The 22177-nt window shown below is 43.0% G+C and overlaps 1 protein-coding gene across 2 annotated transcripts in view; it reads left to right on the top strand.

The window, feature by feature from the left end:
- The window catches only part of LOC120535077 (collagen alpha-1(XI) chain-like), a 456300-nt gene that overhangs the window by 273929 nt on the left and 160194 nt on the right, over nt 1-22177 (top strand). For both annotated transcript variants that reach the window (XM_039762625.1, XM_039762624.1), the window contains exons 19-22: nt 1797-1850; nt 7275-7319; nt 13526-13579; nt 15356-15400. In XM_039762625.1, the coding sequence (XP_039618559.1) occupies nt 1797-1850; nt 7275-7319; nt 13526-13579; nt 15356-15400 (198 nt within the window). The remainder of the gene's footprint in view (nt 1-1796; nt 1851-7274; nt 7320-13525; nt 13580-15355; nt 15401-22177) is intronic.

The following is a 22177-nucleotide window of genomic DNA, read 5'->3' as shown; positions in this document are numbered from 1 at the left end:
CCTCCAATGAGAAAGAGAGTGTGCTGCCCCCTACTGCTCCAGAATGGAACTCCTTTAAGACTGCATGATACTGTTCAAGAATATCAATATGAAGGTAGTGCCCTATAATTAAAAAGGAGAGTAACTGCCCCCATCATAATGAAAAAGGGAATTGACAGCCCCTTAAGGTGGAAAAAATAGTTAATTGTCCCCTACTGCCACACCATGTACCCAACAAAAGAAGATTGTGTAATGTTGTTCAACAACATCAGTAGCCGTGGACCCGTTCGTACTTTTTAAAGAAAGAGGAAGGTTGCTCAAAATGTTTCTCCTTCTAAACTCTGTGAAATTCCATCCATCCATTATCCAACCCGCTATATCCTAACTACAGGGTCAAGGGGGTCTGCTAGAGCCAATCCCAGCCAACACAGGGCGCAAGGCAGGAAACAAACCCCAGGCAGGGCGCCAGCCCACCACATGGCACACACAATTTAGAATCGCCAATGCGCCTAACCTGCACATCTCTGGACTGTGGGAGGAAACCCATGCAGACACGGGGAGAGCAGGCAAACTTCATGCAGGGAAGCGAACTCAGGTCTCCTAACTGTGAGGCAGCTGCTGTACCCTCTATAAATGCCACCATGCTGCCCTTCTTTTTACAGGATGCAAGGCAGGAACAAACACCAGACAGGGCGCCAGCCCACCACAGGGCACACACACACACACACACACACACCAAGCACACACTAGGGACAATTTAGAATCACTAATGCACCCAACCTGCATGTCTTTGGACTTTGGGAGGAAACCCACGCAGACACGGGGAGAACATGCAAACTCCATGCAGGGAGGACCGGGGAAGTGAACTCAGGTCTCCTCACTGTGAGGCAGCAGCGCTATCACTGTGCCACCCCTCTGTGAAATTGTTCATCAAATTCCATAACCCCAGTCCCATTTAAAAATAGTATCGAGTACTGAGGGTGAACTCCTTTACGACTGGTTAATATTCTTTAAAAACATTGATAACCTTAGACTATACAAACAGTGCCCAGTAATGAAGAACTAAGCATACTGTGCCAAAGTCCACCCCATAATAAAAAAGGGAGTTTAATGCCCTTTGCTGCCCCCTTCAAGATTGAGCAGTATTGTTCAGCAAACTGAAATCCCCCAAACCATTTAAGGACAGAGCTCCCCAATGATAAGAAGAGCATACCGCCCCCTGCTGCCTCAGAGCATAACTCCCTTGATTTCATGTCATATTTTTTTTAGTAAAAAGAGTCATATCAGGCTCATTTAGGGATTACACTTTGCAAAGAAAAAGAAAATGTACTGCCCCCTGCTGCCTAAGAGTGGAACTCCTTCATAAGTGCTTAGCATTCTTTAATAGAATTGGTGGCCTCAGGCCTATTTGAGGATGGCGGTCTCCTACCCATAAGCATCTCCCGTCCCGTGCCCCAAGTAATTTGTTGAGCTACTGCTCAGTGTGCTGTGCATATGGCAATGATTATGAGGGAACTGAGATCTATATATTCAAAATTGCAAAAACAATAATAATAATATGGTTGATGGGACCTCGAAGCAGAAAATCACTGGAAGCCAAAACGGCTCGAGGCATTAGAGACTTGTTTGAAATGCTGCAGCGGCCCTGCCTCGCACAGCCAGATGTTGTTGATATTGTGGTAATATTGTTATAACAGAAAAACATGGCTGCGTAATATTTCAAAATCCTGGCATGGTGTTTCTGAACTGTTCTTCTGCGTCCAACTGGGACGGCAATGTGTTTTACATGCACTGATCACTGTTTCGTCTTGTTGCAGGGTGAATCAGGCCCACCCGGCCCGCCCGGGCCTCCAGGAGACGACGGAGAAAGGGTTTGTGCATTTCCTTTACTGTTAACCCTTCAGGGGGTGGCTGCAGTGGTACACAGTAGCGTGGCAGGATCACTCAGGCTAGGAGGGGCACATGGAAGAGTGAAGGCTCTGTCATCACAGATGAGCAGTGGGACGTCAAGTCAGTAGGCAGAAAGAAAAGTATTATGGGATGGTTAAAGGGGTAACCAGGAGTCAAAGAACAGAAGGCTCTAATAGTCAGCTATTATGGGATAGCAAAATGATGACCAGGTGTTGTATTAAAATAAATAAATAAATATATATATATATATATATATATATATATATATATATATATATATATATATATATATATATATATATATATATATATATATATATATATATATATATATATATATATATATATATATATATATATATGTAGAAAATTGTTATGGGATGGCAAGGTGGGCACCAGATCAGATCTCATATAAAAAAAATTTAAAAAATGGAAACTTCTAAAAGTATTATGGGATGGCTAAGGGGTAACAAGGAGCCACAGAACCAAAGGTTCTAATAGTCAGAGTTATTATGGGATAGGAAAATGTGACCATGTCTTGTATAAAAAAGTTTGTAATGTTCAAATTTATTATGGGATGGCAAGGTGAGCACCAGGTCTCATATAAAAAAAAATAAATAAATCAACATTTAAAATATTATGGGATGACTAAGGGGTAACCAGGAACCAAAGGTTCTAAAAGTCAGAATTATTATGGGATAGCAAAATGGTCACCATGTCTTATATTAAAAAAAAAAATAAAAAATTAATGTAGAAAATTTTTATGGGATTGCAAGGTGGGCACCAGGTCTCATCTCATATAAAAAAAAAATGAAAACTTGTAAATGTATTATGGGATGACTGAGAGGTAACTAGGAGCGAAAGAACCAAAGGTTCTAATAGTCAGAGTTATTATGGGATAGCAAAGTGCGACTATGTCTCGCATAAAAAATGTTAATAATGTTCAAAATTATTATGGGATGGCAAGGTGGGCACCAGATCTCATATAAAAAAATAAATAAATCAACATTTAAAATATTATGGGATGGCTAAGAGGTAACCAGGAACCAAAGGTTCTAACAGTCAGAATTATTATGGGATAGCAAAATGGTCACCATGTCTTATATTAAAAAAAAAAAAAAAATGAATGTAGAAAATTTTTATGGGATGGCAAGGTGGGCACCAGGTCTCATCTCATATAAAACAAAAATGAAAACTTGTAAATGTATTATGGGATGACTGAGTGGTAACTAGGAGCGAAAGAACCAAAGGTTCTAATAGTCAGAATTATTATGGGATAGCAAAATGGTCACCATGTCTTATATTAAAAAAATAATAATTATGATATAGAAAATTGTTATGGGATGGTAAGGTGGGCACCAGGTCTCATCTCATATATATAAAAAAAATGAAAACTATTATGGGATGGCTGAGAGGTAACTAGGAGTCAAAGATCCAAAGATTCCAATAGTCAAGAGTTATTATGGGATAGCAAAGTGTGACCATGTCCTGTATAAAAAAGTTTATAATGTTCAAAACTATTATGGGATGGTAAGGTGGTTACCAGATCTTGTGTAAAAAATAAATAAATCAACATTTAAAATATTATGGGATGGCTAAGGGGTAACCTGGAACCAATAAAACAAAGGTTCTAATAGTCAGAATTATTATGGGATAGCAAGGTGGCAACCAGGAGCTCACAGCTCATATGGAAAAAAAGTGTGTAACACTTAAAAGTATTATGGGATGGTAAAGTGGCAAGAAGGGGTTAAAACTGTCTGAGGGATGGGGGTCTTTGATGATGTGTTACTGATCAGGCAGGACAAGGTGGGCTAAGAAGATGGGGGGTGAGACGGGCGTAGTCTAGAAATGAATGACTGGATGAAATGGTGTGGAGAGAAACATTTAGTCTGACAGTGAATTAAAGGTCTGAAAAATGGACGGGCGTGTGAATCATTTTAGTGTGAACTTCAATCAGTGGATGGCTAAGCAAAATATTTAGAAAATGAGCAGATGGATGGATTGCTGAGCGTAAAAAAAACTGAATAACAATAAATAAAAGATAAAAACTGATAGGCGTTTGGATTGTTTCAGTATGAACATTGATTAGTGGATAGATGAATAAACTTAGTTTAGTTTAGAAATTAATAATCGGATAAACATGCAGGTGTGCGTACAGAATCATCTTGATCGAAAATTAAAGGCTGATTTGATTATTTTAGGATGAAAATTATTTGTTGGATGTGTGGATTTATATTAAAAATGAATGAATGGATGGATGGATGGATATGTGGATGGGTGAGTAGTTGGTTTTAACAGATTTGTGAATTTAATTTGAAGATGGATGGATTTAGTATGAAAAATGTCTAAAAATAAATGGGAGAGTATAGCCCAGGGAGCAATGAATGAATGAATGGGTATGGACAAAACATTTAGCTTGAAAAATAACAAATGGCTTTAGTTGGGGAATTGATGGATGGAGTTAGTTAAGAAATCAATTGTCAGGTAATTGAATGGATTGCTGTGGATAGAAACAATTATTTTGAAAATTAACAGATGAGTTTAGCTTGAATATTCTTAAATGGATGGTGGGTGGCTGCAGTGTGAAAAATGATTCATGAATAAAGGGGTGGACGGATCAGCTTCATCCATCCATCCATCCATCATTTCATTTCCAGACTAAATTGTTTCTACCCAACTTAAATCAAATAATTGTATTTGTGACATACAAATTGTCCTGTATGTATATATGTACAACAACAACATTTACTTCTGTAGCACATTTTCATACAAATGATGGAGAAGATGATGAAAGAAAAAATACAAAAATATATTAAACAATAACTTTTTAAAACTATGCTTATATTAAGTTAAAAAGTGTACTTTAATTTTTAGTACACTTTATAACTTAATATAAGCATGTTTTTAAAAAGTATTTTTTTATATATATATATATAATTTTCAACTTTTTAGTCTTGGGTTTGTTTTAGTATCATTTTGTAATCAATATGTTAACGCTTCCTTTAATATTTCTATCAGTTACTAGCGCCATCTATTGGTGAAATCTTGAACTATTCTTAATATCAACATTTCAGTTCTTAATTCACATGGATTAATTGATTAGTTAATTAGTGAAACTGATTATTGATTCATGTATTGACATCAGAAGTTACTAAGTGTGCAAAATGTCAAGTCATTTGGAGAAGAGGAAGTGGGTTAAATATCGATTACAAGATTTGTACCAGACAGCAAACAGGTGAAGTGAAAATAAAATTAGGCAAAACTAATTAACAAAGAATCAAGTAGGACAAGGAGGACAGAAAACACACAAAAAAAAAAAAAACTCCATGGGGCTGGCGAAAAAAAAAAATCTGCAGGGGTTCCGAGGCCAGGAGACCACCCAGTCAAGGGCCACCCACCACACTGTAAATGATTTAGTTTGAGAATGAATTGATGGATAGGTGGATGGCTTATGTTTTACAGCTAATTGATAGATGGATGGACATGTCATGTTTGGAGGTGAATGAGTTCATGAATGGACGGCTGTGGGTATAAATCTTTTATGTTGGACATTTTAGGTGGATATAGCTTGAATTGCAATGGATGGATGGATAGTTTAATGAGAAAGTGAATAAAATAGAAATAGAAATAAGATTGATGGATGTGGGCGGCGCAGTGGTAGTGCTGCTGCCTTGCAGTGAGGAGATGAGGGTTCACTTCCCGGGTCTTCCCTGCGTGGAGTTTGCATGTTCTCCCCGTGTCTGTGTGGTTTCCTCCCACAGTCCAAAGACATGCAGGTTAAGTGCATTGGCCATCCTAAATTGTCCCTGGTGTGTGCTTGGTGTGTGTGCCCTGCTGTGGGCTGGCACCCTGCCCAGGGTTTGTTCCTGCCTTGAGCCCTGAGCTGGCTGGGATTGGCTCCAGCAGACCCCCGTGACCCTGTAGTTAACAGTTAGTGGAAATTGACTGACTGACTGGATGTGTATAATAATGGATGGATGTATACATTTTTGTTTAGACATGAATGAATGGATAAATAGATGGATATGTACGAAATTGAAAATGAATTGGTGGATGGCTTGCTTTAGTACTAGAATTATTTGTTAGATGTAGATTAGTTTGAATTTACCTTGAAACTGAATGGATGGATATAAGAGATAGATAGATAGATAGATAGATAGATAGAGCAAAAGACACTATATAATAGATAGATAGATAGATAGATAGATAGAGTGAAAGGCACTATATAATAGATAGATAGATAGAGTGAAAGGCACTATATAATAGATAGATAGATAGACAGATAGATAGATAGATAGATAGATAGAGTGAAAGGCACTATATAATAGATAGATAGATAGATAGATAGATAGATAGATAGATAGATAGATAGAGTGAAAGGCACTATATAATAGATAGATAGATATGAAAGGTACTATATAGTAGATAGATTTTTCATTCCAACAGATGGAGCTTTACAAACATTAGCATATCTGTTTTGAAAGATAGACAGACATACAGATGGACAAACAGACAGGCAGATGGATTTTATTCAGAAATTAATGATAGCAGCATCAGTAGGCATCTGCAGTACATAATGGTAAATCAGATGATGGTTAACTGCATGCTGAAAAGTAAAGTGAAGGATTGAACCATGGCACTGCCATCTGCCATTCGGTTGAGATGCCTCATCTGGCAGTGTCTCCTAATCCACCTGCCCAGCGGTTTAGTAAAGTCTGTAGTCACGTAGCTAGGTGGCATGTAATGTATGAAGGCCTAAGGAGTGACTTCATCTGACATGTAGGGACATAAGAAACTGACGTGAGACGAGGCCTGTCATCTCCTATGATTTCATTTGATATGAAAGTCCTGGTGGCTCCATGACAGCGACTCTACTTGCATGCCAGTGTCCAGAAGTAATGAGCAACATGGAAGAAGGTGGGCAGCACTCAGACAGTATTAAAAACAGGGCCGTTTCTTACCGTAATGCTTCATTTATTTAACAATGTAAGAAATCAGGAGGAGTCCCTTGAGGGGGTCAAAGAGGCCCGTCCTCCATAAGAGGAACATTCCAGCAATCTGTGACCCACAAGGAGCCGTCACCTTGGCTAGACAGGAGTAACAAGGCCCACCTTATCTTACCAGACGACACATTCTCACACTCGCCTTAACAAGACAGGAGACAGATAGCTGGGGAAGAAAGGTTTTTTTTTTTTTTTAAATTTACAGGATTTAGTGGAGATGTCAAGAATGAGGAAGAGAAGCAGTGAGGTTAAAAATGCAATGCATGATCCAGCGCTGCATGTTATGGATTTAAAAGGAGAGAAAATAGACTTGAGTCTGCAGACAGCCTGAAGGTGAACTTTGATCACAGCATTCTAACTTTTCTGTGCTAATCTCTTTAGGGAGATGATGGAGAGGTTGGACCAAGAGGATTGCCAGGTGAACCAGTAAGTACCATTTGATTTATTTCTACACACTCCTTGTCTTTTGTATTTGATGACCTGGATGTTGGTGTGTACAATAAAACGGATTTTTCTCTGACCTCCGTGAGTTATAAATTACAGATACAGATACAGAGATGTGTAAAACAGCTTTGAGTGGAGGAAAGTGGCTGATGTGTTGGCAGAAAAATGCAGCAGCTTAGAGAGTTGAGTGGTGTTGGGGGGCATACAAAGGGAAGCTGGCATTTTGGTGCCTCGTGGTGCTTAGACTCCAGCTGTCGTTTGTTGTTTTTTTTTTTGTTGTTTAGATCATTCTTGGTCTTGTCCTTTTTACCCAACATTCATCTTCTAGTTGAATTGTCTTTTTGTCCTTTCCAGGGCAAATTTTTTCTGACTTAAAGCAAAATATGATATTCTACTGCACAGCCTCGGCCAGTTCATGGGATATTTTTAATGGAATATCTTTTCCTGTTCCTTGGCAGTCAGCTTCATCTAGTCCAGACCATACTTTAGATCAGGGGTCACCAAGTCCGGTCCTAGACGACCACTGTGGCCGCAGGTTTTCATTCCAACCCTTTTTTGTAATGAGTGCCCTGTTTGTGCTGCTAATTAACTTCTTATGGATTCATTTTAATTGAATTGCTTGTTTAAGATTTGTTCCCCTGAATTTGGTCAACTTCTTCTTCTTCTTTCGGCTGCTCCCGTTAGGAGTCGCCACAGCAGATCATCTTCTTCCATCTCTTCCTGTCCTCGTCATCTTGCTGTGTCACACCTGTCACCTGCATGTCCTCTCTCACCACATCCATAAACCTTCTCTTAGGTCTTCCTCTTCTCCTCTTGCCTGTCAGCTCTATCCTTAGCACCCTTCTCCCAGCATACCCCTCATCTCTCCTCTGGACATGTCCAAACCAACAGCATCTCACCTCCCTGACTTTGTCTCCTAAACTGTCCAACTTGAGCTGACCCTCTAATGTCCTCAGTTCTAATCCTGTCCATCCTTGTCACACTTAATGCAAATCTTAGCATTTTTAACTCTGCTCCCGTTACGGGTTGTCACAGCAGATCATCTTCTTCCATATCTTTCTGTCCTCTGCATCTTGTTCTGTTACACCCGTCACCTGCATGTCCTCTCTCATCACCTTCTCTTAGGCTTTCCTCTTCTCCTCTTCCCTGTCAGCTCCATCCTTACCATCCTTCTCCCAGTATACCCAGCATCTCTCCTCTGCACATGTCCAAACCAACACCATCTCGCCTCTCTGACTTTGTCTCCAAACCGTCCAACCTGAGCTGACCCTCTGATGTCCTCATTTCTAATTCTATCCATCCTCGTCACACCATCTTTAACTCTGCCACCTCCAGCTCTGTCTCCTGTGCCACCGTCTCCAGCCCGAATAACATAGCTGGTCTCACCAAGTTGAAGTTAATGGTGACCAATGCTGGACTTCTTCTTCTTCTTTTGGCTGCTCCCGTTAGGAGTTGTCACAGCAGATCATCTTCTTCCATATCTTTCTGTCCTCGTCATCTTGTTCTGTCACACCCGTCATCCGCATGTCTTCTCTCACCACATCCATAAACCTTCTCTTAGGCCTTCCTCTTCTCCTCTTCCCTGGCAGCTCTATCCTTAGCATCCTTCTCCCAATATACACCTCTTCTCTTCTCCCCTCTGCACATGTCCAAACCAATGCAATCTCTCCTCTCCCACTTTGTCTCCAAATCGTCCCACCTGAGCTGACCCTCTGATGTCCTCATTTCTAATCCTGTCCATCCTCGTCACAAATCTTAGCATCTTTTACTCTGCCATCTCCAGCTCTGTCTCCTGTGCCAGCATCTGCAGCCCGAATAACATAGCTGGTCTCACCAAGTTGAAGTTAATGGTGACCAATGCTGGACAATTAGCAAAAAATATCAAATATGTCCATGGAAAATAAAATTAGCGTCCTGTAGACCTTCCCTTTCACTCTTACTGGTACCCATCTGTCACCAATCACTCCTGACACTCTTCTCCACCCTGCCTGCACTCTCTTCTTCACTTCTCTTCCACACTCCCCATTACTCTGTACTGTTGATCCCAAGTATTTAAACTCATCCACCTTCATCGTTCCTCTTTATTGCTTCATTTCTTTCCTTAAATGGCACCCAAACAGAAGTGAAATGTGAAGTGAGGGAGCCATCAGAAGACCAACTAAGTCAGGGCCTCAAACTCCAACCTATTTCACTCCGACCAGCTGCTTAATGAGGTGACAAGTCTTGTCGTTAATTAAACTCAGTCTTTAATTCCATGGCTTGCTGCAGCTCTCATTGTGCAATAGCAGACATGTCCGAAATTGAGGATTTTTTTCTTTCCAAGAGGACACTGTTAAAATGTTTGTGGACCTGAGCAGATCAACATTCTTGCTTTATTTGTAGACAGTGAGTGTATGATGGGCACCAGTTGTTTTGGATCCTTTTGTATCTCCTTATTGTTTTGCTGCTAATTAAGGAAAAAGAAACAATTAAGGGGTCCGAGTTCTCAAGAGCAAGTCAGTTAAAATGAACTCAGAAGAAGTGAATCAGCAGCACAAACAGGGCACTGATTAAGAAAAGGGTGAGAATGAAAACCGGCAGCCACGGTGGTCCTCCAGGAGCGGACTTGGCGACCCCTGGTCTAGATAGCACTAAAGTGCGTCCCCAGGACAACATCCCAGACCTGTCCTTTTAGTGCGGAGCCTCTTATGTATCCCGGGCCTAACATGAATCATTGCTGGTGTTCAGTTCTTGTTCTTTGAGCCTTGAACCACACCAAAGTTTTGGCATATCCGGCTATAAAAGTCATGCCTAAACCAGTCTGGTCAAAACAAGTAGCGCCCCCATAATAAAAATGGGAATGGCTATGGAAGAAGAAGAAGACACAAATTGATCACGTCACTGGGGATTTCCTTTCTGAGCTTTGACAGCACCAGTGGAAGGAGTCAGAGTTGGGCCGACGACACTCTGGCCTGCCGCTCTCGCCCCTCAAGTCTCAGTTATGTATCCTTCCACTGTTTCAGATACAAGACTGCGAGGAGCATGACAGGGAGGCAAATGATGGACAACAGAGTAAAGCAGTGCACAGGGATACGTCTGATGCCATCAGATCTTGAATGTCCTTTGCAGGGAATTGTAGAGGGGCAGACCTCAGATGAGGACGAGGCGGAGATTGAAATTGAAAAAGGGGCAAACAGCTGAGGCAGCGGGAGAGAGCGAAACGCCACAAACCACAGAAGCAAACCTTACACCGTCTTTTATATCTATGGGCCTAGGCAACTAAATAAGCACCAGAACAGGCAGGAGAAAAGGTTACACATTTATTTTTGTATAGCCCAGTCTATGCTACCGGCAATGTATGAGACACGGGCATAGTATAGAATGCTTAGGCAATATACAGAATTCCTGGCGTTTTGGGCAAAGTACGAAATATCCAAATTATTTTAATATTACAGTCATGGCCGAAATTATCGGCACCCCTGGAATTTTCCCAGAAAATGCACCATTTCTCCCAGAAAATTGTTGCAATTCCAAATGTTTTGGTATCCACATGTTTATTTCCTTTATGTGCATTGGAACAACACAAAAAAGCAGAGAAGAAAAGCCAAATCCATACGTTGTTTTATGACGGTTTTAAACAGTATTCCTAAAAACAAGCCCTGCCCTTCCTTCCGGAGAGAGAACACTGGAAGCAGTTTTGAATGTGATTTTTTTTTTGTTGTTGTAATTTCCCCTTTCGCCATCAGATGGCGCCCTTGCTGCATTAGGAGCTCTTGACGTGTTCTCCCGTTTCTCACTCTGCAAAAGCCAAACCAAAGTGAGGTGCCAAGGAGGGATATCAGCAGCGTGTGCCTGCAGAGGGGTCTGTTGTGCACCCGCCGAGTCTGACATTCATCCAGTTGGAGAATTTCGCATGTTCTTAAGCTGCCGACGGCAGTTGCAGCGTGTGGATTCCTGCAGTGTGCAGAAATGGATGTTTTTCGCTTCATTTTTTTTTTTTCTTCTCCTGACATCTTGGCTCGCCTTGTCTTAAGAGGCATTCTGTTATCTTGTCGACTGCTTTCGGAGATGGTCCTTCTCTCATCTTTTCAATGCAGGCTGTTCCTAAAAAAACATTTTGTTGAATTCTATTTATTTTCATAAAGAGGTCTCCGTAGCTAGAACTGTGACTTTACAATACCGATGTGTGCTCAGTCTAAAGCCATTTAAGTTTTTAATGGTGGACATTAAAATTCTGGGTGCCCAGTTCAGAAGGATATGCAGAATGAAGTAGCGGAAAAATGGGTTACCACCTTCCAGGGCTTCAGCCCCCTGTGTGTTTGTCCCATGGCCTTCATTCCAAAGTCTAGATGCATACCTTTGAGTTGACTGGCCACTTCAAACTGGTCTACTGTGATTGACTGTTTACTGCACTGGTCTGGCTTTGTGCCCAGTCTGTCTGCTGTGTGGCCATATTGCTGCCTGTTTCTGTACTAGATGGGCTGGCAACAAATACTGGACTGTACAGTAAAAGGATGACACCAAACTGAGCTGAATGCATGCAGTCACCTGGAGAACAACCTTGGTGATCAAGCCACTTAAGGGCAACTGAAGCATTAGGGGGGCAGGAACAACAAGAGCCACTAGAGGGAGTTCTAGGATGGCACCCCTTTAACCACTGATGGCTTAGCCTAACCCTGGAGTGGCACTGAACATGAAAGGACCACAGAGCCAGAGGATACGAATTGAGAATAGGGAATACATTTGGGTATAACCCTGGGTGGGCAAGGGCATGTGCCACTCCGTCTAACGGATAAAGCTTCAACCGTTGTTTAATAATAATACATTTTTATATAGCGCCTTTCCCATGCTCAAGGTGTGTTTAAGCAGGCTTAATAGAGCCTTTGATGAGATTTTGTAATGAAGGGACTATTTTATATACATATCTTTTGCTTTCTTGGCATTCATATGGGTGAGAAAGACTGCCAAGAGTACCCTTTGCAATATGGTATTAGAGATATGAAAGACACTATATCAAAGAAAATAATTTACTATGGAGATAGATAGATAGATAGATAGATAGAGTGAAAGGCACTATATAATAGATAGATAGATGGATAGATAGATAGATAGAGTGAAAGGCACTATATAATAGATAGATAGATGGATAGATAGATAGACACGCCAAAACCGTCTGATAGAACATCTGCAGCATCTTATTGCAGATGTTGAAGGACGCCAGCCTTCTAATGAAGTATAGTTGGCACTGTCCTCTCTTACACAGATCATCAGTATTGGTTTAGTTTATCATCCAGCTGCACTCCCAGGTATTTATAGGTCTTCACCCTCTGCACAGTCACCTCTGATGATCACGGGGTCCATGAGGGGCCTGGTAGATAGATAGATAGGTAGATATGAAAGGCACTATATAATAGATAGATAGATAGATAGATATTAAAGGCACTATATAACAGATAGATAGATAGATAGATAGATAGATAGATAGATAGATAGATAGATAGATAGATAGAGTAAAAGGCACTATATGATAAATAGATAGGAAAGGCACTATATAACAGACATAAAGAAAGAAAACAAAGACACAGATAGGACAGATACTATACAGCAGATAGAAATATGGATAAACAGAAAAAAATATAATTACTACTTAGATAGATAGATAGATAGATAGATGGGTTTGAAATCTGCTGTATGATTTTTAAATACATATTTAAGTTATAACATAATATATTAGTAAATAGATAAGAAAGGCAATATATAAAAGAGAATAATGGATCTATAGACAGCCTCTGTATAACAGACAGATATACATTCAAGGAGCTATGTAATAGATGGATAGAAATGTGTTGTGTATAATTTTTAAATACATATTGAAGTTGTAACAAATAGGTAAATATAGTATATATGAAAGGCACTATAAAATAAATGGCAGATGAATCTTAACATTACTTTTAACACACACGATAGATATGGCAGTGAACCTTTGGCCAAAGAGCTAATATCTTAAAATTGCATTTGCTTTTTTTAATAATGTTAAATAAATCTCCTTTTGTATTTGTATTACTTTGATGACTTGTTTTGACACTTTCTTTTGTACAGTTTATACTGTGTGGTTCTTCAAATTTACACTCTTGCTCAAGTTCTCCCACCTCGGCTGCTTTTTACCTGTTGTGTCATTGTACCCTTTAATAACTGCTGTGTCTTTACAGGGACCCCGTGGACTGTTAGGGCCTAAAGGACCCCCCGGACCTACTGGCTCACCTGTAAGTTTCTGCATTCTAGAATTGCCTGTTTATCAAAATATGCTTTCACTTGTACTCCCTTACACCTTTTCTTTATTCTTCTGACAGACAACTTTCTGAATGCCTACTTTTGATTCTAGTCTGTCCACCTGTCTGTCATATAGTGCCTTTCATATCTATCTATCTATCTATCTATCTATCTATCTATCTATCTATCTATCTATCTATCTATCTATCTATCTATCTATCTGTCTAGTGCCTTTCACATCTATCTATCTATCTATCTATCTATCTATCTATCTATCTATCTATCTATCTATCTATCTATCTATCTATCTATCTGTCTAGTGCCTTTCACATCTATCTATCTATCTATCTATCTATCTATCTATCTATCTACAGTATCTCTTTCCTTTTTTTTTTGTCATCTAATCTGTATATTGTCCCCCGGATGTGCCCCAGGTGCTCCTTATAGATCTTTCTGCAACACTTCCTGGTGTGGCGGATGTGCTGCAGTCCATTGCTCCGGAATCATCCAAACGCCCTCTTGTGTCCCGGAGAAGGCATTACCTCTCTTCCGGTCTTCTCATTCTCCAAGCACCCCAGCTGGGCAAGAGCCCCAGCTGTCTGCCACAATATATATATAAATTTATATATATATATATATATATATATATATATATATATATATATATATATAGTGGCAAAACTGCTTGGTTGCTGCCGACCCAAACACAGACTGACACCAGAGGCACAGGTGAAAACAAACAAAAAGATGATATTTTTCTTCGTCTGATTGTTACGCCTTCCCTGTACCCACAGACACAACACAGTCCAAAAAAAACACCAAACGATAAGCACCCAAACCACACTCTTCTTCCTCCACTTATCCCAGGCAGCTTTGTCCTCTGGTGCCCTGAATAGTGGCTGCAGGTTCCCTTTATAGCCCTTCCAGAAGTGCTCCGGGTGGTAATTGAACCTAAATAGGCTGCACTTCCGGGTCTGGCTGCATTCCAGCCCAAAGAGGCTTGTTAAGCCGTGCAGCTCCTCCTGGTGGTGGCCACGGAGCCTAACAGGTCTGAGTCCTGAAGTCCCAGGCCTGTGGCACCAATGTATCCCAGGAGGGCTGCCACCATGTGTTCTGGGGGACGTAGTGTGCATCCCATGACTGCTCCTCCGGTCCTAGTGTCAAAGGGGTGTTCCGGTGGGCTGGGTTCCGGCCTTCCGCCACTAGATATATACAGTATCCGGGTATCCCTGGAATTCCTTCTGACAGCACTTCCGGGTGCCGATTGCTCCACAATCCTCTAACCCCCCTGTGGTAGCAATGGGCCCTAATAGGGTTGACATTCCATGCTCAGTTCGTGTGGTTCCTCCATACAAACCAGGGTGGCTGCCCTCTTGTGGTCCAGGGGAGGTATAGTCCCTCTCCTGGTCCTTCCAGCTGTCTGCCACAACATATATATATAAACTGTAATATATAATATATGTGTGTGTGTTCCATACAGTTTGCTTCTGCAGGATCAGCTACCCACCATAGTGTTACTGTCCCCACCTATTGGTGTGCTTGCCATTCTAGAAACCTCTCCATCTAGGCAGAGAAATTGAAATGGATGGAGTGAATATACAGGGAAAACCAAAGGGGGCTCCACAGCAGGTCCAATTCAAGAGAAGCACCCAACTGGCCAATGAGCCCACCCAAGGACATGACTTTATTAGTTAATTTTTGTATTGATAGAAGTGTTTGCTTTATGATTACCTACTTCATCTTCAATGTTTGTGTTTTTTTTCCTCCAGGGTGTAACTGGTTCTGATGGTCAGCCAGGTCCCAAAGGCAATGTGGTGAGTGAGCTTTAAAAATAATACATAAAAAGATATCGATGTTTCTGTATTTTATGTAGACAGTCTGGTCATATCAATAATGACAAAGTGACACTGGTATGGATGTCAAGGTTATGATTGCATCACAGCGCCACCCCTTGGTGCTGCTCAGGACTTTCAGATGTAGACCTGCAGATGGTTAAAATATATAAAAGAATTGGATGGAGAGTTGGCAGTGCGAGAAGAACAAACACAAGCCAGTCTCATCCATTAGGTGTTCTCCAGGTCTTGCCCTGCTATACTGAACAGAGAGTTCTCCTAAAAGTTAGGGTCCTCCATTATTGTTGACCTTGTTTAATTGAGCTAAAATTCCCATCTATCAGTGGTGCCATGGTGGTTAGCGTTACGCCTCTTTTCTCCTAGGACTTTGGTTCTTTTCTTCTGTTGGTTTTGCACCTTCCAATTATGCCAATGCAGATTTTCACCAGGTGCTTCCTCTAAGCTGGCCAAAGAGTGAACTGTAATGGGCTGGCATGGCATCCAGGGGTTTGCTCATGACTTTCACCTGATGCTGCCGAGACGTATTGACTTCCCGAAATTGTCGAATGAATCCATCCATCCATCCATTCATCCATCCATCCATCCAGCTATATCCTAACAAAGGGTCATGGGGGTCTGCTGGAGCCAATCCCAGCCAGCACAGGGCGCAAGGCATGAAACAAACCCTGGCCCACCGCAGGGCACACACACAGCACACACAAGGGACAACTTAGGACCGCCAATGCACCTGACCTGCTCGTCTTTGGACTGTGGGTGGAAACCCACGCAGACACGGGGAGAACATGCAAACAATGCAGGGAGGACCCGGGAAGCGAACTCTGGTCTCCTTACTGCGAGGCAGCAGCGCCACCACTGTGCCAGCATGCTGCCCATAATAAATGTTTCTATATTTTTACTGAGATCTCATAGGAAAATCCAAAGAAATCCTGAATAGTTTATTGCAGTTTGCAGACACACCCGTTATACAGCTATTTTACTGTAATATACATGCATAATAAATGTCAGTCAGTCAGTGTCCAACCCGCTATATCCTAATTACAGGGTCTCGGGGGGTCTGCTGGAGCCAATCCCAGCCAGCACAGGGTGCAAGGCAGGAAACAAACCCCGGGCAGGGCGCCAGCCCACCACAGGGCACACACACACACACCCATATGCGACGTTTTAGGATCGCCAATACACCTGACCTGCACGTATTTGGATTGTGGGAGGAAACCCACGCAGACACGGGGAGAACATGCAAACTCCACACAGGGAGGGAGGACCCGGGAAGCAAACCCACCTTACTGCGAGACAGCAGCACTACCACTGCGCCACCGTGCCACCCATAATAAATCCATCCATCCATTTTCTAACCCGCTGAATCCGAACACAGGGTCACGGGGGTCTGCTGGAGCCAATCCCAGCCAACACAGGGCACAAGGCAGGAACCAATCCTGGGCAAGGTGCCAACCCACCGCAGGACACACACAAACACACCCACACACCAAGCACACACTAGGGCCAATTTAGAATTACCAATCCACCTAACCTGCATGTCTTTGGATTGTGGGAGGAAACCGGGCCGGAGGAAACCCACGCAGACACGGGGAGAACATGCAAACTCCACGCAGGGAGGACCCGGGAAGCGAACCCAGGTCTCCTAACTGCGAGGCAGCAGCGCTACCACTGCGCCACCATGCCACCCATAATAAATGTTTCTTTATTTTTACAATTTATTAATCTACTGACTTAGTATGTCCATTAACACTTGGAATTTTAATTATTAAATGATGTTAGACTCATCTTGTGTGTAGGTAACACAAATTCTCCAGTCACTCCATTTTATAATTGGCTTCTCAAGTTCAACATAATGGAGGCCAGAAAATATGACTGAATCCAACCCTTTCATAGGACTCACAAACACACACACAGAGCAGCCAATTTAGAGGGCACCATTAAGCTACACATCTTTGGCATGTGGTCGGAAACCCGAGGCTGACACCAAGAGAACATATAAACTCATACAGGCAAGGATTTGAATCCAAGGCACGGGGACCATGATGCATCTGTGCTGTGCCATCCTATATTATATTACAGCATCACAAACTCAAGTCTATTTAGTCCAATTTGTGGTCATAGATGAATGGAGCCTATCTCTGCAGCACTGGGCATAAGGCAGAAAACAATTACTGACAACAGTGCCAGTCAATCATGGCATTATATTGTGTCATGCCATGTCATTTTTTAACCCGCTCAATCCAGACCACTTGTGGTGGGGGATCATGGGTTGGGCTGGCACTCAAGCCGATGCCAGGTAGAACAGGGCACAAGGCAGGAAAACACCAAGGACAGGGTGCCAGCCCACCGCAGGGCACACACGCACACACCAAACACACACTAGTGACACTTTAGGATGGCCAATGCACCTAACACTGCATGTCTTTGCAGCTGCGCTACCACTGTGCCACCGTGCCGCCCTGTCTAATGAATAAATATCTGAAAATATCTGCCTGAGAGCTGATTTAGGAAAGCCATTAATCGCTGATGGAGGCAACTATGTGGCTACAACCCTGATATTTATGCCAGTATCTTACCACATCCTTTTGATCTGCACTCACAGTCATCTGTATGAAAATGGCATCCGAATCATAACGTCTCACCTAAATTTAAATCAGTGTTAACATCACTTTCAAGTAGCTAATCTGCCAAACACGTCAGATAAAATGAAACATCTGCGGACTGCTGTTAATGAGCAAATGGCAAGATGTGAGCATAAAGTGTAAGTGTTGGAGTTGGAAAAAAAAAATCTGAAGGAACGTCAGCTAAAGTCTGCCACTGGAGCGATGGCTGGCTAGCAAAATGGAGCACTTTAGGCTTTTGGGTGGCACAGTGTTTGGCACTGCTGCCTTTCAACTCCAGATGCCTAGGTTGGAATTCTTGGCCCAGATTTGCATGTTCTCCCTGGTACGGAGACCTCATCATTAAACACATCGAAAAAACTACTGGTCTGGTGTCACCACTGACTTACGTGACATTTCCAGTCCTGCTTAGTCCAGTTCATGGTGGCACAGGTAACGGAACCTATCCGAGCTGTACTTGTTCAGTTCTGAATGGTGTGCCAGTCCATCCTTGTGTTTTCAATGAAAAATACTGGAACTCCTGGAGACAGGAGAAGGAGAACGTGGGCAATCCCAGGATTCCTTATTCCTGCCACACTGAGCCACTGTGTGTCGTTTTGTTTGAAACATCCTCTTTTTACATGTGGTGTGATGTTTGCTTCCAGAATTTGCTGCAGTTCATTTAAATCCATTCTTCCTTCTACCAAAGCTACAAACCTAAAGCCTGATCAATGCACTTCCATGCTTAATATTTGGAGACGTGCTCTTCTCCGAGAATTCCGCACCCTTTTTTCTCCAAACATACTGTACCATTGCACATTGTGGCCAAAAAGTTCTATTTTGACGTCATTAGTCCAAAGGACTTGCTTCCAGAATGCATCAGGCTCGTTTAGATGTTCGTTTGCAAACTTCAGGCGCAGAATCTTGTGGCTAGGCTGCAGGAAAGGTTTTCTTCTGCTGACTCTGCCATAAAGGTCCTATTTGTTCAGGTGTCGCCACACAGTAGAACGGTCTGAGAAATACCAGCAGATCCTGGAAGCAAACATCATACCATCATTAAAAAAGTCGGAAGTTAAAAAGAGGATGGGTCCTGCAAAATGAGAATGATCTGAAACAACACTTCAAAATCCACAATGGAATATCTCAAGAGGCGTAAGATGACGGTTTTGCTGCGGCCCCCGACTTAAACATCGTTGGAAATCTGTGGAGAGATCTGAAGAGAGAGAGCGGGGCATGCAAGACGGCCCGAGAATCTCGCAGAATTAGAAGCCATTTGTAAGGATGAATGGACAAAAAAATACCCCAAGTAAGAAGTGAAAGGCTCTTAGCTGGCTACAAAAAGCGATGCTTGACAAAGGGGGTCTTACTAAGTACTGACCGTGTCCGGTGCTCAAACTGTTGCTTCAGGCCCTTTTCATTGTTTTGGTGTTTTGGATCAGTGAATGATGGAGATCAAAATATAACCTTGCTTAAAATATTAAAGAAATGTGTCATCTTTAACTTTATGCCTTTTGGCGATCAGTTCTTCTTCTGATCACCTAACTACTCACAGTATCGGACATTTTAAGCAAAGGGGCCCAAACATTTGCATGCTACTGTATATACATTGTGGACACTAGAGGCGCTGTTGCCCTGTGAAACCCACCAGACAGACGTCCAAGACACACTTATAAAAAGCACCAAATATAATATTTAATATTTTCTTAAATATAGTGCACAAAGCACCACACACACGCCACAATTAACAATAAATCAATCATCAATATCCTCTATTCAACAATCCTCCACTCCCAGCAGCTTCGTCACCCAACCTCCCAACTCCGGCTCCGCTTGCTGGGTCTGCATCAGTCCTTTAAATAGTCCTTGACCCGGAAGCGTTCCTTCTCTTCTTCCGGGTCAAACGCCACGTCATCCATCTTCAAGTAGCCCAGAAGTACTGTGGGCTTCCAGCCTCGTGACTCCGAAATACTTCCGGGTTATAAGAAAAGGAGGAGTCCCCAGGTCCTTTATGAGCTCCCCCTGGTGGCACCCATGGCACCCAACAGGGCTAAGAAAATGGTCTCCATGTCCCATGATGCCCTGAGAGAATCCGGGGTACATTTACTGTCTTGGGGAGCTGCCACCTAGCATCCTTGGGGAGGCAGTGTCCTGGAAATGCTGCCCTTCTCCACTCTTTTAGTTCTGGGACTTCTGCTTCCCGTCTATCACAACATATATATATACTGTATATATATATATATATATATATATATATATATATATATATATATATAATGTAAGACGCTAGGGGTCACTGTTGCCCCTTTCAACCCAACTGACTGGCACACTGCACACAGGGTAAAATCACCAAGAAGATTCTTAATTATTCTTCCACACCTCCCAGCAAGCTCTGTCCTCTACCTCCCAACTCCAGCTCGCTTGCTGTGTCTCCAGCAGTTCTTTATATAGTCCATGACCCAGAAGTGCTTCTCCTCTTCCGTTCACATGACTTGCCTGCACTTCCGGGCTATATGGAAAGTAAAGACTCCCAGGTCTCCCTGCTCCAGCGTCTACTGGTGGCACCCATGGTGTCCAGCATTGCTGTGAAGCTGAACTCAAAATCCCATGATGCCCTGCAGGAATCTAGGGTAGCGATATGCTGCAGGGACGTCGCCATCTGGCGTCCTGGGAGAGGCAGTGGCCCTCAGTAGCTGTTTTCACCCATTTTTCTCCTCTTTGGGTGTCCCAGCCTGGTGTGTGTGTTGTGATGGACAGCCGGGTCCCATGCCCAGCCGGGACGCCCCTGCTGCTTATATACCAGCAGCTCAATACCTCCCCTGGGACGTGAGGTGGCAGCTTTCCTAGCCAATGCTCATTTCCCACTCTCCCGCGTGGCTCCATGGGACATGGAGTCCTCCACAGCCTGGTTGGGAGATGGGGTGGCCGCTAGGGGGCGCTGCCAAGACTCAAGGACCCGGCTGGACGAGTCATCAGCCCCACCCGGAGGTGCAATTGGGACCAGGTGGTCAAGCACCTGGAACACTTCCAGGTGGGGTATAAAACGGGCCAGCCTCCACCACTAAAGAGCGGAAGTCGGGTGGAAGAGGACGGAGCTGGAGAGAGGACTGGAGGCGGCCCGAAGAAAGGCACAAAGGACTGTGAGAGGTCCGGACTTTGGGGAATCGGTGCTGGAGGCACTGGGTTTGTGTGCACTTAAGACCATAAATAGTTGTAAATAAACACGTGTGTGGTGGAAGAAAAGATGTCCGTCTGTCTGTGTCCTGGGCCCGTTCACAGTGTTTATATATATATATATATATGTATATATAGTGGAATGTGACCCAGACACAGATGGACAACGGTTTAGCACCCAACACACTCATTTTATTTATAGTATTTACAATTTAGTCCAGTCAGTGCACAACCCAGTGCCTCCAGCACCGATCCCCCAAAGTCCAGGCCTCTCACAGTCCTTTGTGCCTTCCTTCTGGCCCTCCACTCTCTCTGAGCTCCGCCCTCTTCTACCCGACTCCTGCTCCAAATGAAGGGAGGCGGCCCCTTTTATACCAACCTGGATGGGCTCCAGCTGCTTCCCGGCACTCCTCCGCAGACACGCCCCTGTGTGGCGGAAGTGCCGGCTGCGCACCCGGAAGCCCTCTGGGTGTCCCCAGTCTTCTTCCCCCCCAGCACTTCCTGGTGTGGTCCAGGGTTCTTCAGGCACCGGGGCGCCCCCTGGCGGTGGCCCCCAATACAACCAGGGCGGTCGGCCCCTCGTGGTCTGGAGGAGGCGTAAGCCCTCTTCCGGTCCTCCTGGGCATCCCGGCTGGGTACCACCACAATATATATATATATATACAGGGGTCGTTCTAAAAGTTCCTGCACTTTTATAATTTCGTTGGAAACAGTGAAGGCGGGAGGAGTTGTAATCGGGCATTAAAGACTTGATAGCACACGGGGAAAATTGTATTCGCAAACAAAGGTGACTTTGTAGAAAAGTGATGGATCTTGTTTTTGAAATTCTAAATAAGTAGAGTTTAGAAAAAGTGCGGAAACTTTTTGAACATCCCTTGTATATGTATACAGTTAGGTCCATAAATATTTGGACAGAGACAACTTTTTTCTCATTTTGGTTCTGCACATCACCACAATGAATTTGAAATGA

Source organism: Polypterus senegalus, chromosome 9, assembly GCF_016835505.1.
Source record: "Polypterus senegalus isolate Bchr_013 chromosome 9, ASM1683550v1, whole genome shotgun sequence".
NCBI classification, from domain to species: Eukaryota; Metazoa; Chordata; class Cladistia; order Polypteriformes; family Polypteridae; genus Polypterus; species Polypterus senegalus.
The sequence above is the reverse complement of the archived record's forward strand: the minus strand, read 5'-3'. Positions and strand labels throughout refer to the sequence as shown.